Consider the following 19,426-nt stretch of genomic DNA (forward strand, 5'->3'; position numbering starts at 1 on the left):
ATACTTCTACAAATCAAAATTTACACATCCATTTTATGTTCAGTATGCATTATCAGTTATTTGAGAAATATGGTAAAGGAGGAAATTGTTTCCAATTAAATTGATTCTAAAGCTCTACTCTTTAGAGATAATAATGGCAAGTACCAGCTCTAGAATCAGGAAGATTTCTTTTGCCTGTTTTAAAAGTACAGATTTGAGACTTTCAGGTACAATTTGCTCTTACCTTGAGAAAAATGTTATTACATTGTTGCTAGATTCTGAACTTCAGCTTAAGGAAAAAAAGAGATGGGTTTTGGAAACTTGTTTATGACTGAAATCAAGTGAAAATATCTCCTGGAATTGCTTGTCTACATAAAAATAGGTGTTTTAGCACTAACACTGGTAGACTCTGATGGGTTTTATCATCTTAGGTGACTTTTATTGCAAGGAAGATTGATGTTTTAAGTTTTCATGGAAAATAAATTATCTTAGACAGTTTTTTCTTAAATAGAAGGAGAAATGAATATATGTGTCTTAAAGACAGATTTAGAATTGCCACATTGTCTTTTTTAAATTATTTTGAGTCTCTTAGATAAGATTAAATATGTATATAAATTATGAGTGTTCTTTTTTACCTGTAAACTGGTAGCTTACTCTTCAATTACGAATGGGATGTCAGGAAGCCTGAAAATTAAAATAAAACAAACTTAAGGAATGTATATTACACATGGGCCCTAGATAAAAGGATAAAAGATTGCTCTTTGAAAAGGAAAGATAGTTCCAGTTAGTTGCAGTTCATCTAGGATAGTGAATATAAGTACTTTTATTTTGTTGCATCTAATTTTGAGGTAATGGGAGTTTTCTTCATATTGTCTCTACCTTAGTACTAAAATTTAACCTGTGTTGCTCTTACTCAGGAAAAATAATGGACTGTATTAAATTGCCCCCTCCTAACCCACTCCCAAATTTCCCTTATGTATTGGCTGCCCAAGAAGCATTTTTAGTGACTTAATTCTAAACCATGGAGATCGATGCCTTTTTATTGACCACTTTTTTATCCTCCTTCTGTGAGGAAAGGACTAATGTAGTACCTTAAATAGAACTGTCTCCATGGCAATGGGCAGTCAGCTTTTGACTTTGAGACTTATAAAAAAGGAAATTTTAAAAGGCATTTTCATGGTCTAAAATAGCAGTACAGCAAAACTAAGGTATGAGACTGTTTCCTGTCAGTTATTGCATGACTGATTAAGCTAGCATAACATCTTTCTTTACATAGCACTTTTTGTCTGAGTATTTCAAAATGCTATACAACAATTCCTTCCCTTAATTAATGAGTGATAATTGTTATCTTCAGATTAATAGAAAATTTGAGGAGCTCAGATATAAGATTAGAATTGGGTCCCTGAGAAAAAAGGGTTGCCTAGGTCTGGCTGTATTTTTTCTTTTTGCGGTACGCGGGCCTCTCACTGTTGTGGCCTCTCCCGTTGCGGAGCACAGGCTCCGGACGCGCAGGCTCAGCGGCCTTGGCTCACGGGCACAGCCGCTCTGCGGCATGTGGGATCTTCCCGGTTCGGGGGCACGAACCCGTGTCCCCTGCATCGGCAGGCGGACTCTCAACCACTGCGCCACCAGGGAAGCCCTGGGCCATTCTTGATTATAGTTAAACAGAATTATCTCTGAAACACTGGAAACAATGACAAGATTAAAAATAAAAGCTTAACAATTTCTGCCATCTTTTTCTAACTGGTTCCTACAATTGGGGATCTGTGCATTACTTCTCCTGTTAAAAGACTTCCCTGGCAACCGCCTCCCTTGTTGCCTCTTGCATCCACACCCACTTAAGAGGTAAAGCCCTGTAGTTCTCATTGTTGGGCCACCTAGCCTTCCGTAAATGTCAGGAGTGTGCTGTATATTAGAGGTTAAAGAGTAAGACCACATTATCCTTTGTAATCTTCTTTTGTCCTTTTCTTTTCTGTATTCATTTCCTCCTTGACTAAGCCTTATCTTAGTATGGGGTTAATTTCCAGTTGAATCATCTCTCAACTTAAAAGTATCATCAGTAAATACTTAATACTCTGATGTTACCGTTAACAAGGGAATTGATTAAACAAATTATGTGACATAAATGCAGTGGAGCACTAGACAACTCTCAGGATGTAGATCTATGTGTTGATGTGAACTGATGTCCATAATAGGTTATTGGGTGGAAAAAAAAAACCTTTATTGAGGATATTAGGTTTTTCCTTTTTTTAAAAAAATAAAAAGATAATACAGAAGGAGAGACTCCAAAATAAATAGTATTTGTTTCTGGGTGGTGAGGTTACTGGAAATTATTTTTACCATCTGTTTCTCTTCATTGCCTTTTGTTTGTTTTAACAATAAATATGTCTTTTATAAAAATGTTAAGACTCTCAGCATTTTGAAATAATAGAGTAGAACAAATTAAGTGAGGGATAGTGCTGAGAGCAAATCCAAGTGAGATGGTAAATTGAAGATGCCTTGAGATGAAAACAAAAGTTCATGCATTTAATAGATATCCATCGAAGCTACAGATAAACTGCCAAGGGAATAATAATGTGTGTGTAGGTGGCTAATGAGAGCTCAGATATGTAGTCACAGATGTATACAATCTGAAAATGAATGAAGGTATCGTAGCTGTTTCTATACCATATTCCTTTATGTTATCATAGCAATCATTCCAGGATTTCCCTTTAGGAACCTTATGCACTTACTAATATTTAATCAGAAAACTAGTTTTTTCTCTTTAACTTAGAATTCAAAAGATAGCTGCAATTGTATTCTTTTGCTTTTATACTGTATGGTAGGTGAGACATTGTATTTTCAGAAGTGTATCAAATCTGTAATTTGAACATTATATATTAATCTAGAGGTGTTTTCAATTAAGACCTAAAGATAGGAAAAGATGCTTAATTTGTGAAATAATTTAATTTACAGTTACTTAATTGGTATTTATGTTCAAGGGTTTTTGAAGAATACAAAGGTATACAGAATATGACCTAGATTTTAGAGAGCTTACTGTGTGGTTGGAAAGGAAGACCTTTTCTAAATTATTATGAAGGGAGGTAAAAAGGAAAACATATACCCTTTTGGCTTTTTATAGATAATCATAGATTATTATTTATCTTTAACAATTATGAAGTCATGAATAAAACTTCAATCACCCAAATATGCTAGTGTATCGACAAAAAGGTTAATCAAGTATTAAATATCAAATACTTGTTCTTATTTTTAAGGCAGAGTGATGTGATCTTGATGACTTTCTGCATTTTTAAGGATTTTTTAAAATCTAAATTTTAATTCTTGAAAATGAGTATCACATTATAGAGTATCTATAACCAATTATTTTGTAAATGAGTGTTTCTCACTTAAGTAGCTTTATTTTCTAATTTTGTTTTCCATTTTTAACTGTCTAGGTCATTTGTTGAGCAAAATATTGAATTAAGCGACTACTGTGAGTCAATAGTTTTCTAAATCCAGTCTACTCTATAAATCTTTTCTTTGACTTGTTAGATAATGATTAAGCACTTTGACTAGTTACACTGAACTTTATGAACTTGATGTTGCATAATTCTAATAATAGCAAACACATGTAGTAGATAATATGGCACTGTTTTAAGAGCTTGACAGGTATTAGCCATATAATGTTTTTACTATCTGTTTCAATAGCCTTTTATTCACCCCATTAGTGAGGAAGGGATTCCTAGCTTTGGGTCATGGGGATCACCAAAGAAACAACGCTCAACACTGGATAGGTGAGATCAACAGTTTATTAGTTACATATACCACAGCCCAGGGAAAGAAAACACCGCATGCCACTCAGGCCATAGGGAGGTTGCACTCAGGAGTGAGCAATCAGGGGCCCTGGGAGGGAGGTTTTGTAGTATCAAGAAAGTGAGGTACCTATTGGTTCCTGTGGGAATCTGTGATTGTCTTGCTTGAGTAATTCCATGGCTGGTGGGGAACTGAAACCTGCCACTCAGAGATCAGCAGGAATTGCACCTGGTCCCTTTGATAAGAAGGGTTATTTCGCCAAGGGACCTTATCTGCATGAGCAGAGGGGGGAGAGGAACTGCGTTTGAGCCATTTGAGGTCTTCCTGATTTCATCACATACCTAGGCAGCACGTAATATTGAGCCTTAATTTTAGGCTTTACACTATACGACCCTATGAGGTAGGTACAATTATTAACCCCATTTCGTAGATGAGGAGATCAGGTACACAAGCTAACTTGCTTAAAACTATGATGACCACACCTCCAACCGTTGTCTTATATGTTTACATTCCCTCAACCTAGATAGAAATTCTCAATATCCAGAAATAAAAGGAAGGCATATAGAAATTCAATGTTTTACACCCATTTCTATCTCGTAAATAGAAGTGAACTGCTTTTGTGTTTGTTTACTAGTTGTCATGAGTTTTCATGCATGTGCCCTGATGATTTTATTTCATTTCCCTTTATAAATCTATAAACTCTGATATAAGTGAATACCTTTGCATTTCTTGATTGAGAGTTGTTGGATATAGTCATAATCAAGAGAGGTAATAGATTTGGGTTTTCTCTTCTAAGAGCCTTTAAAAGCAGAAGAAATGTTAAGATAATTTGGATTTTATTCTGTCTAGCATGGGAGGGAATGGTCTACTGATCTAGTGTTTCTATGAGTAACTTAGCTATATTTCTTATAAATATTAAAAAAAAAACCTTTGGGTGATAGAAATTTTGCTGGTTTACTTGATTCCAACTTTGGAATTTGCAAATGTGATTTTTCATTATATTTTTAAAAACATACTTTAACTATACAACAGAAAGTAATTGATGGTTATCTGCGATATATATCCTGTTTTATCACTCTAATGATATCAGAACATCTCATTTTTCTTGATAAAATTGGATATCTTTTTCTGTGGATTTGGTCTTCAAATAATGCAAATCTAATTATAAACTGCCTGAATTAACCCTGGTTTTGTTTTTACTTTTCTTTTTTATTATGGCTAAATCTTTGATATAAGGAAGATAAATATTTATTTATAGAGTATTACTTATCATGAACTATATGACAATTAAAAGCAGAATTTCCACACTTGAGTTTTTCTCATTGCCTTCACCTTGCCTGTGAACTTTGTCAAATTAACTTTTTTTTTTTAAATAAAAACAATTTCACATCTATTTATTAAATAGTCTTGAGTCATCTGGTCCATAGGGATAATAAACTTTTTTAGTATTCTTTCTGTCTTAATGAGAGCTGTGCTTCACTGATGTAGTGTCATAATGCAACATGCTGTTAATTCTGCTGTAACACTTATGCAGATTTGTTCCAATTGATGTATTAGGGAATAATTTGAGCATGATGGTGAATTTTGCATTTGCTTATGGGCAGTTTCATCCAAGAGAAATACTAGGTGAATTCAGAAAACCACACCTAGTTGACCTGAACTGCCTAGGAATACCCTAAACACACATGTTGCTCAAACATTCACCCTCCACCTCAGTTCACCAGTGTGTTTTGAGCTCTGTCCATCCACATCTGGTGTCACAACTTTCCATCCAATTTCAGATCATCTTCCTTCCCCTGCTTCATAACTCACAAGCTGTAGACCCTCCAGCACACACTTCCATAAACAATCTTCAGATCTTTTTCAAGGTAATGGGCCATATTTACTGTAATGCTTATATATTTTTTAGCAATTTAATATGTGTGAAACTTTGATACTATTTTTTATTAGGTTCTTTTTTTAAAGTGTAAAACTGATGCACTTTTTTTAGTATTGTGCCCTTAACTTCACTTTCCCCATAAGCCTGTGGTTTTATTGCATGATTTTGCACAATGCAGTGAATTTTTAGGGGCACATATATTGTGTTATAGCAGAATGACTGTAATTGTAAAGGTTATCTTCTTTTTTTTTTCCCTAAATTACCCTTGGCTTTTAGTTAATTCATTGTAATAGTGTGATTAGTTTAGTAAATTTACTAATTATAAATGTGATAAATCAGGCATAGAAACTCAGTAGATTTTTTAAAATAATTAGATCATTAGAGATCACAGATATCTTTAAAATATGTCACCTGTGAGGGCCCCAGAGGGAACTGTCATGTACTCATCACTTAAATTCATGGTTAAAAGCATAATTTATTATTGTAACATTATTAAAATTTATGTTTGGGGGAAATTATGGGGAAAAGGAAATTACAAAGTTGTAAAAAATCATGATCTCTAGTACATTTATATTTATGCATCTACATGTGTATGCTTAGAAAAACATTGGAAGGATAGAAATCACCATGTTAACAGTGGTAGTTTTTGTATGAAGAAATTATGAAGAATTTTTGTTTGTTCTCTGTGTTTTTCTTTATTTTCCATCATGAGTAGAAGTTAAGCTTTATAATGAGAAAAAAAAAACTACAGAGGGGGGAAGAGCACACAAGTTGTGGGGTGCAGTATAGTACTAACAATCACGTAATTTAATTTTTAATGAAGCTCTTAGGAAAACGTAATCCAGAATGGAGGGAAATTAGTAAATCTTGCCAGAAATTCTGTCTAAAATTTGAACATAGGGCTACTTTTCATTTTGTGCCCACTATATTCTTGACACAGTACTAAATTTTTTTTCTTCATACCTTATCTCATTTAATCCTTATAACGTATCTTATGAAGTTGAGATACCATCCCCACTTGAAGAGAATAAATTGAGGCTTGAAGAGATTAAATATTTACCTGCTGCCTTGGATGCTGCACTATTATCAATATAATGCATTACTTTTTCTCTGAGGAAATGTGTGTTTTTGAAACATTTTTGTTTATTTTTTATTTGTAATAAGAAAAACTATCATATTGTTCTCTAAATTAGAAAAAAGCACTTATTTGGGGGAAAAATATTGTTAACTTTTGTAGAGAAGGACCCCATTGCCTTAAAATCTTGTAGAACATTGCCACTCAAGGCTTATGAATCTGTATTTCATGTTTTGCCGCTAAAGGAATAAATGTTACTTCAAGGCTTATCCGTGAAATTAAACTGGGCCCTCTGTTCCATATAGCATTCTTATTTGATATTTTCATGTTTTTCTCTGAGAAATCAAATAATAACATTAACAAAATACAAAAGAAATCATTGGCTATTGGAAATGCAGATATCCCTTGGTACCTTGCAATTATTTAAAAAGTATTTGCCAACTAAATTCTGATGAGTCAATAATCACACGTCTATTCAAACTGTTATTTAAAATAATTGTATTCACATGGGTAAGAGAGTCAACTTCGTTAAGTTCACTTCTGCTCTTGAGTATAACATAAAATCACCATTTGATTCGTCTTTAAATCCTCTAAAAACTATCATTGGACTAGTTTTATTGATTTGGAAATGTACTTTCTCATATGAACTTAATCGTTAGGTCTTATAACCACTTATATAATTGTGCTGAGAAAACTCAGAGTTGTTCCCACTGTAATACACTCCTCTTAGAGAAAAGATAGTTTGGAGCACAACTAGGGAAAAAAATTCTTTGCTTTAGAAAGTAAAATTAAGCTTTGATGGGCAAACAATAAAAACTCATGGGGAAGATCTGCAGCTTCAGCTTTTCCATTTGTATGCTTCTTTTTGGACCCACTGCCATACTTGGAGGAAGCAAAAGCATCTTCTTTTCCATGTGGAGAAGCAGCAAGACACCCATTAGACAGCCAGCACCAGCTGCCAGCAATTGAGTGAGGCATCTTGACCTATCAGGCAGTCTGTACGTGCTGATAATTATATACATGTTTGGCATAGCAATGATCATGTGGCTCTTCTTATAGAGGAGAAAAATCTTGTATCTTTTGGAGACTGCATTCTAGGGAAGAAACAGCTGTATCTGAAGACCTCTAAGATTATATAAACTCCCTAAAAATATGTTAGGGAAAATTAGAACTCACAAATATAGACAGGCCTAGTAATCCTTAATGCTGAAGCTAAAAATCTGTAATACATTTTTTTTTTTAACATCTTTATTGGGGTATAATTGCTTTACAATGGTGTGTTAGTTTCTGCTTTATAACAAAGTGAATCAGTCATACATAAACATATGTTCCCATATGTCTTCCCTGTTGCGTCTCCCTCCCTCCCACCCTCCCTATCCCACCCCTCCAGGCTGTCACAGAGCACCGAGCCAATATCCCTGTGCCATGCGGCTGCTTCCCACTAGCTATCTACCTTACTACGTTTGTTAGTGTGTATATGCCCATGACTCTCTCTCGCCCTGTCACAGCTCACCCTTCCCCCTCCCCATAACCTCAAGTCCGTTCTCTAGGAGGTCTGCATCTTTATTCCTGCTTTACCCCTAGGTTCTTCATGACATTTTTTTTCTTAAATTCCATATATATGTGTTAGCATACGGTATTTGTCTTTTTCTTTCTGACTTACTTCACTCTGTATGACAGACTCTAGGTCTATCCACCTCATTACAAATAGCTCAATTTCGTTTCTTTTTATGGCTGAGTAATATTCCATTGTATATATGTGCCACATCTTCTTTATCCATTCATCCGATGACGGGCACTTAGGTTGTTTCCATCTCCGGGCTATTGTAAATAGAGCTGCAATGAACATTTTGGTACATGACTCTTTTTGAATTTTGGTTTTCTCAGGGTATATGCCCAGTAGTGGGATTGCTGGGTCATATGGTAGTTCTATTTGTAGTTTTTTAAGGAACCTCCATACTGTTCTCCATAGTGGCTGAACCAATTCACATTCCCACCAGCAGTGCAAGAGTGTTCCCTTTTCTCCACACCCTCTCCAGCATTTATCGTTTCTAGATTTTTTGATGATGGCCATTCTGACTGGTGTGAGATGATATCTCATTGTAGTTTTGATTTGCATTTCTCTAATGATTAATGATGTTGAGCATTCTTTCATGTGTTTGTTGGCAGTCTGTATATCTTCTTTGGAGAAATGTCTATTTAGGTCTTCTGCCCATTTTTGGATTGGGTTGTTTGTTTTCTTGTTATTGAGCTGCATGAGCTGCTTGTAAATTTTGGAGATTAATCCTTTGTCGGTTGCTTCATTTGCAAATATTTTCTCCCATTCTGAGGGTTGTCTTTTGGTCCTGTTTATGGTTTCCTTTGCTGTGCAAAAGCTTTGAAGTTTCATTAGGTCCCATTTGTTTATTTTTGTTTTTATTTCCATTACTCTAGGAGGTGGGTCAGAAAGGATCTTGCTGTGATTTATGTCATAGAGTGTTCTGCCTATGTTTTCCTCTAAGAGTTTAATAGTTTCTGGCCTTACATTTAGGTCTTTAATCCATTTTGAGCTTATTTTTGTGTATGGTGTTAGGGAGTGATCTAATCTCATACTTTTACATGTACCTGTCCAGTTTTCCCAGCACCACTTATTGAAGAGGCTGTCCTTTCTCCATTGTACATTACTGCCACCTTTATCAAAGATAAGGTGTCCATATGTGCATGGGTTTATCTCTGGGCTTTCTATCCTGTTCCATTGATCTAACTTTCTGTTTTTGTGCCAGTACCATACCGTCTTGATAACTGTAGCTTTGTAGTATAGTCTGAAGTCAGGGAGCCTGATTCCTCCAGTTCCTTCTTTCGTTCTCAAGATTGCTTTGGCTATTCGGGGTCTTTTGTGTTTCCATACAAATTGTGAAATTTTTTGTTCTAGTTCTGTGAAAAATGCCAGTGGTAGTTTGATAGGGATTGCATTGAATCTATAGATTGCTGTAATACATTTTTAAATAGAAATATCTGAGAACAACAAGTCTGTACATCATTTTGTGATGACTTTGAAAAATAATTTATGGTATTTATAAGATATTATAAAGATTATTAATCTTATAAAGATTACTTACAAGGCTTTCATCATTCACATAAAACAGCTTACCATAATCCCTTGATTTATTTTGGGGGAAAAAGAAACGAGAGAAAGAAGAAAACCTTTAAGCAACATGGATCCTGACAAGAAATAGATTTTTTTATTTTTAACTTTTTTGGAGTATGGTATGTTTTCTCAACTGGATTATTGAAAAGAATCTTAGATATACTTAAAGTCATTCTGTTTTAAATATGTATACATTATATATATATATATTTATCTATAATATAGGTTATCTTCTAATCTTGGCTTTATAACATTTTATCAAAAACTCTTTTTTAGTTTATTAATAGACTATAAGTAAAATGGTTATTTTTAAAATAACATTTATTTTAAACTAGTTAAAACAATGAGAAAGTAATTCTAAAACAAATTGGTTATTTTGCTTCTGAAAACTTTCTACCAGCATTTAGAGCCCCTCACAACATTGTGTATTACCAGAGAATGTTAATGCAAAAAGGCCCTTAGAGATCATCTTTCTCATTTTTTATTTTTCAAATGAGAAAATGATGCCTCAGAAACTGATCAAAGTCTCTCAGTGCTTGAGAAGGGAAAAGAACTCAGGTTTTTCATACCCTTTTCATTATATTACCTTGCCTATATACCATTCAGTTACATATCATTCTGTTTATTATTGTTTGAGGTATATATGTCTAATTTCACCAGCTAGGTTGTAAGCTCCTTTTAGGTAGCTTTTATATTGATACTTTGTATATTCTTAAGAGAGCTATTACATAAGCTGTTTAACAATGAAGAATTCAGTGCATAACTGAATGGTTATGGATGGTTGTTTGATTTGAATATGTGTTTTTAACTTAGAATGCTTAGTGCAGTGTTCTGGTTCCCATTAGATGTCCTTTTAATGCTTAAAAATTAGTAATGCTTAAATCACATGAATGATCGTTATTTATTTTGAGTTAACCAGAAGACAATTCAGTATGCTGACACTGAAGACTTAAGTACAGGCCATCCTTAGTTAAAATAAGTTGTCTGTTAAAATAGAATAAGAAAGAACAGAACATTGCATGGATAACATCTGTATGTAAGCTAACCTGGAAAGTGGGAGGAACTATCAAAAGAATGACAAATTAAAGAAAGTCTTCTTGATTATTAGAAAATAATTATTTTCACAGATCTCAATTGTAACATAATTGCAGCATGTTCCTTCAATCAAAAACTACATTATGAGAAATTTTTTGCCAAAACAAATTCAAAAACTTTGGATGTTGTGAAACAGCGGTCCCCAGCCTTTTTGGCACCAGGGACAGATTTCATGGAAGACAATTTTTCTGCGGGGGAGGGGGGATGGTTCAGGCGGTAATGTGAGCGATGGGGAGCGGCAGATGAAGCTTTGCGTGCTCCACGGCCACTCACCTTCTGCTGTGCAGCTGGTGGTGGAGGACCCCTGTTGTAAAATAATTCTATTCATTTTTAATAGGTATGTGTGTGTGTGTGTGTGTGTGTGTGTGGTGTTTTTTAGGACTACCATGAGTCCAGGATGCCAAGAAATGATTTTTAAAGTGGTTTTTGTCCAAAAATTGTTACTTAGTATCATTAAATGCATAATAGGCTCAGTAATACATAGGAAAATTGTGATCAATCAACATTTATTGAGCACCTGATTTGAATTAATTATTCAAGTTAATTAAGATGGAACACTTCTTTTATAATCAAATTGGTGATAGAGAAGATAAAGACATGTGTAAAGGTATGACCCAGAAAGGAGACAGTTCACTGGATTTGAATGATTCACTATAGTGTATGTGGGAACTCAGTTGGGCCTCATGAGATGAGTGAGCAACATTGTAATAAATATGAAGAGGGGACATGGCATTCCACATGGAGGTTCAGGGATGAAGGAACAGAAATATGCAAAGGAATATTTCGGAGTCAGCAAATCAGTGTAGCCAAATTGAAGTGTTCAATTCGGGAACACTTGGAAAACAAACACTGGAAAGCTAGGTAAGGGCCAGAATGTTGAAAACCTTACCTTCTTTGTTTCTACTGTACTTCCCCCAATCCCCATCCCCCACCCCCACCCCCGCTGGGGATAAAGTAATAGCCTAAAATCAGTAGTGGTGCTGGAAACAGAAAGCATAATAGAGTCACTGAAAGAAAGTTTGTGAGCAGGCGGTATTAGAACCTGGTATGAAGTTATTAAGTGTTATGGTGTTATGCATGATAGGAAATTTGGGTCTTTAAGTGCAGATTAAAATGATAAAGCACTTGACTCTTGCCAGCAATTTCATCTCCCTGAACCCCATATCCTTCCATATACCTGCCTTATACACGTATATCTCTGGATTATTAGAATCAACCTCAATCCAAGCTGCCTCATTCTCCTGATTTCTTTTATACCAGTTGGTGTCACCATTATTCATCCATCCATTCATCCAATTCCAAATTCTGTGAGGCATCCTAGACATCTCACTATCCTCATAGCCAATCAGTCGCTCAATTCCGTTTATTCTACCTCCTAAAAAGCTCTCAACATAATTCCTTTTCTTAATCCATACTGCTTAGTTAAGCCAAGTCATCTCTTTCCTAGAACTTAGAGTAGCCTTATAATGGGCTTTATTTCCTCCAACTTCTCCACCCCAGTCCATTTTCCAGCTGATGTCAGAAATGCTTTCTCAAAAGACAATATCCTTTTAATATTGTCTGTCATTTATATGAATTCAAAACTCTTGGCATTCATGATATGGCTCTTGCTTATGTCTCAAGTCTTATTCCCTGAGAAATATTCAGGGATCATATAGAAACAGCATATGGTTCTCCAAATGTATCATGTCTTTGTATTTTCTTTTCTTTTTTTTTTTTTAACATCTTTATTGGAGTATAATTGTCTTTGTATTTTCTATTCCTTTTCTCTGGGATGTTGTACCCTCATGGACCTAGCCATCCTTTTCTAGGTAGTCTAACAAATCTTTATTTCTTCGTAAAGAATTATCCCATCTGGAGGGCAATTTTGAACCATCCTCTTGCAGAATTAGGCTTATCCTATCTTGGTCATCTCCATTAAAGCTCCTAACAGGTATTGTAACTGTGCATCCAAATTTATTCACCTCGTGTTTCCTTGAGGTCAGCACCTATACTTTATTTATCTTTATACGTCCAGTTCTTAGCCCAAGACCTTCCAGATAACAATCTTTAAAAAATCAAAAAAAATATTGAATGAATTAATAGTTCTTCTTTATAAAAGTTACAACGCTTAATCTTAGTAAGGTTTAAATATACATAACACATTTTTTCCTCTTTAACTTGTAAAGTACCAAAACTTTATTGTAATAATTGCCATTTATTAAATGCCTGTTGCATGTCAGGGACTTTGCTAGGCACCTTTAAAAAACTATCATGAAAAATGTCACTCTACACAAAAGCAGAAAGAACAGTGTAATGAGCCTCCAAAACCTATCACCAAATTCAATATTGGCAAGATTTTGCTACTCTTACTTTATCAATACTGTGGTGGTGTTATTGTTGCTGAAGTAATTTAAATTAAATCTCAAAACTCATTTCCTTTTACCCCTACATATGTTAGTATGCATTTCTAAAATATACAGACACATTCTTGTATAGCTACAATGCCAGTATCACACTTAACAAAATTAGCAATAATTGCTTGATGTCATTTAATACCTCATCTTATTCAAGTTCCTGCCAATTGTTTAATGTCTTTTTCGAGGTAACTCTTTCTGAATTAGGTTCACCATTACATTTGGTTGTTAGGTCTTTTAAGTCTCTCTTAGGAGTAGTTCCTCCTTTTATTTTTGTTTTTGTTTTTCATGGCTTTAACTTGTTGTTTTCAGCTGTCCTCTAGAATATTTTGTAACCTAGATAGTTTTCTATGCTTCCTCATGTCATTTCACTTGCTCCTCTGACCTTCTATTTCCTATGAATTTGAAGTTGGGCCTGAAGGCTTGATTAAGTTCAGGTTCAAATTATTTTTGTATATAGACATTTTCCTCATCCTATTTTATGGCTGTATTGATAGGTTAGATTCCTGCAAGTGGGATTGCTGGGTCAAAGGGTAGAAGAATATGTAGTTTTTCTAGACATTGTCAAATTCCTATCGGTGGGGAGGGGTTTGTTTGATTTTGCATTCCCACAGTTTTTGGGAATGCCTGTTCCCCTATAGTTTTGTCAATAAATATGTTGCCTAACTTGGATTTTTGTCAATCTGGTGTGTGAAATATAATATTTGCTTTTCTTTTTATGAGTTACTTCTGTTAATTGCCCAGTCTTTGTTCACTTTTTGATCTTGTTGTTGGTTTTTCCCTCATGATTTACAGGAGCTCCTTATATAATTGATATATTAGCCATTGTCTGTGTTAAATTGCAAATATTTGTCTTCTGATTTTGTTTATTGTATTTTTGTACCATACAAAAGGTTTTTTTTTTAAGTCTGTGTGTGTGTGTGTGTGTGTGTGTGTGTGTGTGTGTGTGTGTAGTTGAATTAGCAATTTTGTATTGTTTCTGGATTTTGAGTCATAATTAGGGAAGTTCCATTGGTTTGTCTATGTGCTAACACAACTCCTTTAATTATAAAAGTACTATGTTTTACTATATGGCAGAGCTTGCACCCCTTCTACATTGCTCTTCTGTTATAGGGTTTTCTTGATCATTCACGCTTAACTGTTTTACAATTAAGTTTATTTTACAAATAAGGAAATGAACACTTCCACAGAAGTTTTATGACCATGTAGTAATGAGAAAAGTAAAAAATAATAATTGTTCTTAATGGTTTCTTAACACTTTGTCTTCACGTGAAGGTTACTTTTAGCAATCCTTTTGCAACTGTAACCGTTTATAAGGATACATAATTAAAAGGAGGAGAGACGAGAGTGTATTGGAAACATTTATTTCAATCAGTGGTTCCCAAAGTGTGGCAGTGGACCTCTAGCTTTTAGCACAAATCAAAGCAGTGGCATTACACTGAAATAATAATCATTATTTAACTCAACAGCCTGTATTCACACACACACAAAAAAAGTCAGTTTCACTGAAGAATATCCTTGATGAAACAGTAAAACTTATGCATTTTATTAAATCCTGACCATTGAATACTTATCATTTTAATAATCCCTGTTTCAAAATGGAGAATAAAAACAAAGCTCTTCTCCATGCCAAAGTATGGTGGCTGTCTTGAGGAAAAGCAGCTGTGGGACAGAGTTGTGAGCCAAACTAGTCATTTTTTTGAACACCATTTATTTTTATTTATTTATTTATTTATTTTTTTGCGGTACGCGGGCCTCTCACTGCTGTGGCCCCTCCCGTTGCAGAGCACAGGCTCCGGACGCACAGCCTCAGCGTCGCGTCCATGGTTCACAGGCCCAGCCGCTCCGCGGCATGTGGGATCTTCCCGGACCGGGGCACGAACCCGTGTCCCCTGCATCGGCAGGCGGACTCTCAACCACTGCGCCACCAGGGAAGACCTGAACACCATTTTTATATGAGAAAATGACCAACTCATAGCTATGGTTATTCAGACTTGGGTATTTAGTAGATACTTTTATAAAAATGAACAAAGTGAATCCATCACTCCCGGGAAAACAATTGATAGGATTTATTGCCAATGATAAAATTTGACCTTTGAGGAGAAAAGAATTTTGGAAAACAGGTATCTCGACCATGAGCTTGACCGCTTCTCAAAACTTAAAGATTTTTCTGATATGAACAGTGCTGACATTAACACATTTTATTTTAAATAATATAGTCAATGTGTCAACTTTGGAAAACCTGTCAAATGCAGTGATCCACTATTTTCTAAATGACCAATGGTTAATAATACAAATCATGCATGGATAAATGATCCCTTGAAAGTATAAGATAAACCAATGGATTTTTTTAAATTTTTAAATTTAATTTTATTTATACAGCAGGTTCTTATTACTTATCTGTTTTATACATATTAGTGTATACATGTTAATCCCAATCTCCCAATTCATACCACCACCACCACCACCCCCCTGCCACTTTCCCCCCTTGGTGTCCATACGTTTGTTCTCTACATCTGTGTCTCTATTTCTGCCCTGCAAACCGGTTCATCTGTACCATTTTTCTAGGTTCCACATATATGTGTTAATATATGATATTTGTTTTTCTCTTTCTGACTTACTTGACTCTGTATGACAGCCTCTAGATCCATCCATGTCTCTACAAATGACCCAATTGCATTCCTTTTTATGGCTGAGTAGTATTCCATTGTATATATGTACCACATCTTCTTTATCCATTCATCTGTTGATGGGCATTCAGGTTGCTTCCATGAGCTGGCTATTGTAAAATGTGCTGCAATGAACATTGGGGTGCATGTGTCTTTTTGAATTATGGTTTTCTCTGGATATATGCCCAGTAGTGGGATTGCTGGGTCATATGGTAATTCTATTTAAAGTTGGTTGTTTTGTCTTTTTTTTGCGGTACATGGGCCTCTCACTGTTGTGGCCCCTCCCGTTGTGGAGCACAGGCTCCGGACGCACAGGCTCACGGCCATGGCTCACGGGCCTAGCCGCTCCGCGGCATGTGGGATCTTCCCAGAATGGGGCACGAACCCGTGTCCCCTGCATTGGCAGGTGGACTCTCAACCACTGCACCACCAGGGAATACCTATTTTTAGTTTTTTGAGGAACCTCCATACTGTTCTCCATAGTGGCTGTATCAATTTACATTCCCACCAACAGTGCAAGAGGGTTCCCTTTTCTCCACACCCTCTCCAGCATTTGTTGTTTGTAGATTTTCTGATGATGCCCATTCTAACTGGTGTGAGGTGATACCTCATTGTAGTTTTGATTTGCATTTCTCTAATAATTAGTGATGCTGAGCAGCTTTTCATGTGCTTCTTGGCCATCTGTATTTCTTTGGAGAAATGTCTATTTAGGTCTTCTGCCCATTTTTGGATGGGGTTGTTTGTTTATTTTAATATTGAGCTGCATGAGCTGTTTATGTATTTTGGAGATTAATCCTTTGTCTGTTCATTCATTTGCAAATATTTTCTCCCATTCTGAGGGTTGTCATTTCGTCTTGATTGTAGTTTCCTTTGCTTTGCAAAAGCTTTTAAGTGTCATTAAGTCCCATTTGTTCATTTTTGTTTTTATTTCTAGGAGGTGGGTCAAAAAAGATCTTGCTGTGATTTATGTCAAAGAGTGTTCTGCCTATGCTTTCCTCTAAGAGTTTTATAGTGTCCAATATTTCACTAAGGTCTCTAATCCATTTTGAGTTTATTTTTGTGTATGGTGTTAGGGGGTATTCTAATTTCATTCTTTTACATTTATCTGTCCAGTTTTCCCAGCAGCACTTATTGAAAAGACTGTCTTTTCTCCATTGTATATCCTTGCCTCCTTTGTCATAGATTAGTTGAGCATAGGTGTGTGGGTTTATCTCTGGGCTTTCTATCTTGTTCCATTGATCTATATTTCTGTTTTTGTGCCAGTACCATATTGTCTTGATTACTGTAGCTTTGTAGTATAGTCTGAAGTCAGCAAGTCTGATTCGTCCAGCTCTGTTTTCTTCCCTCAAGGCTTTGGCTATTCAGGGTCTTTTGTGTCTCCATACAAATGTTAAGATTTTTGTTCTAGTTCTGCAAAAAAATGCCATTGGTAATTTGATAGGGATTGCATTGAATCTGTAGATTGCTTTGGGTAGTATAGTCATTTTCACAATATTGATTCTTCCAATCCAAGAACATGGTATATCTCTCCATCTGTTTGTGTCATCTTTGATTTCTTTCATCAGTGTCTTATAGTTTTCTGAGTACAGGTCTTTTACCTCTTTAGGTAGGTTTATTCCTAGGTATTTTATTCTTTTTGTTGCAATGGTAAATGGGATTGTTTCCTTAATTTCTCTTTCTGATCTTTTGTTGTTGGTGTATAGGAATGCCAGAGATTTCTGTGCATTAATTTTGTAACGTGCTACTTTACCAAATTTATTGATTAGCTCTAGTAGCTTTCTGATGGCATCTTTAGGATTCTCTATGTATAGTATGTCTGCAAAAAGTGACAGTTTTACTTCTTCTTTTCCAATTTGTATTTCTTTTTCTTCTGTGATTGTCGAGGCTATGACTTCCAAAACTGTGTTGAATAATAGTGGTGAGAGTGGACATCCTTGCCTTATTCCTGATCTTAGAGGAAATGCTTTCAGTTTTTCACCGTTGAGAACAATGTTGGCTGTGGGTTTGTCATATATGGCCTTTATTATGTTGAGGTAGGTTCCCTCTATGCCCACTTTCGGGAAAGTTTTTATCATAAATTGGTGTTGAGTTTTGTCAAAAGCTTTTTCTGCATCTGTTGAGGTGATCATATGGTTTTTATTCTTCAGTTTGTTAATGTGGTGTATCACATTGATTAATTTGCATATATTGAAGAATCCTTGCCTCCCTGGTATAAATTCCACTTGATCATGGTGTATGATCCTTTTAATGTGTTGTTGGATCCTATTTGCTAGTATTTTGTTGAGGATTTTTGCATCTATATTCATCAGTGATAATGATCTGTAATTTTCTTTTTTTGAAGTATCTTTGTCTGGTTTTGATATCAGGGTGATGGTGGCCTCATAGAATGAGTTTGGGAATGTTCCTTCCTCCTTAATTTTTTGGAAGAGTTTGAGAAGGATGGGTGTTAGCTCTTCTCTAAATGTTTGATAAAATTCACCTGTGAAGCCATCTGGTCCTGAACTTTTGTTTGTTGGAAGATTTTTTAATCACAGTTTCAATTTCATTACTTGTGATTGGTCTGTTCATATTTTCTATTTCTTCCTGGTTCAGTCTTGGAAGGTTATACCTTTCTGAAAATTTGTCCATTTCTTCCAGGTTGTCCATTTTATTGGCATAGAGTTGCTTGTAGTAGTCTCTTATGATGCTTTGTATTTCTGCGGTGTCCGTTGTAACTTCTCCTTTTTCATTTTGAATATTATTGATTTGAGTCCTCTCCCTCTTTTTCTTGATGTGTCTGGCTAAAGTTTTATCAATCTGTTTATCTTTTCAAAGAAGCAGCTTTTAGTTTTATTGATCTTTGCTATTGGATCATCATGTTTTCGTTGTCATTTGTCTCTAGATACTTTCTGATTTCCTCTTTGATTTCTTCAGTGATCTCTTAGTTATTTAGTAACGTATTGTTTAGCCTCCATGTGTTTGTGTTTTTTACGTTTTTTCCCCTGTAATTTATTTCTAATCTCATAGCATTATGGTCGAAAAAGATGCTTGATATGATTTCAATTTTCTTAAAGTTACCGAGGCTTGATTTGTGACCCAAGATGTGATCTATCCTGGAGAATGTTCCATGCACACTTTAGAAGAAAGTGTAATCTGCTGTTTTGGGATGGAATGTCCTATAAATATCAATTAAATCTATCTGGTCTATTGTGTCATTTAAAGCTTGTGTTTCCTTATTAATTTTCTGTCTGGATGATCTGTCCATTGGTGTAAGTGAGGTGTTAAAATCTTCCACTATTATTGTGTTACTGTCGATTTCCTCTTTTATAGCTGTTAGCAGTTGCCTTATGTATTGAGGTACTCCTATGTTGGGTGCATATCTATTTATAATTGTTATATCTTCTTGGATTGATCCCTTGATCATTGTGTCCTTCT

The 19,426-nt window shown here is 35.2% G+C and overlaps 1 protein-coding gene across 2 annotated transcripts in view; it reads left to right on the forward strand.

Annotated features, from left to right (window-relative positions):
* Positions 1 to 19,426, forward strand: part of SESN3 (sestrin 3) — a 72,617-nt gene that overhangs the window by 15,722 nt on the left and 37,469 nt on the right. The window contains exon 2 of one of the 2 annotated variants that reach the window (XM_082845217.1): positions 5,553 to 5,639. The exons of the other annotated variant lie outside the window; for it this stretch is intronic. Coding sequence (XP_082701343.1) covers positions 5,553 to 5,639 — 87 coding nt within the window. The remainder of the gene's footprint in view (positions 1 to 5,552; positions 5,640 to 19,426) is intronic. 2 annotated transcript variants of the gene reach the window in all.

This window comes from Leucopleurus acutus (genome assembly GCF_964270905.1).
Source record: "Leucopleurus acutus genome assembly, chromosome: 8".
Classification (NCBI taxonomy): Eukaryota; Metazoa; Chordata; class Mammalia; order Artiodactyla; family Delphinidae; genus Leucopleurus; species Leucopleurus acutus.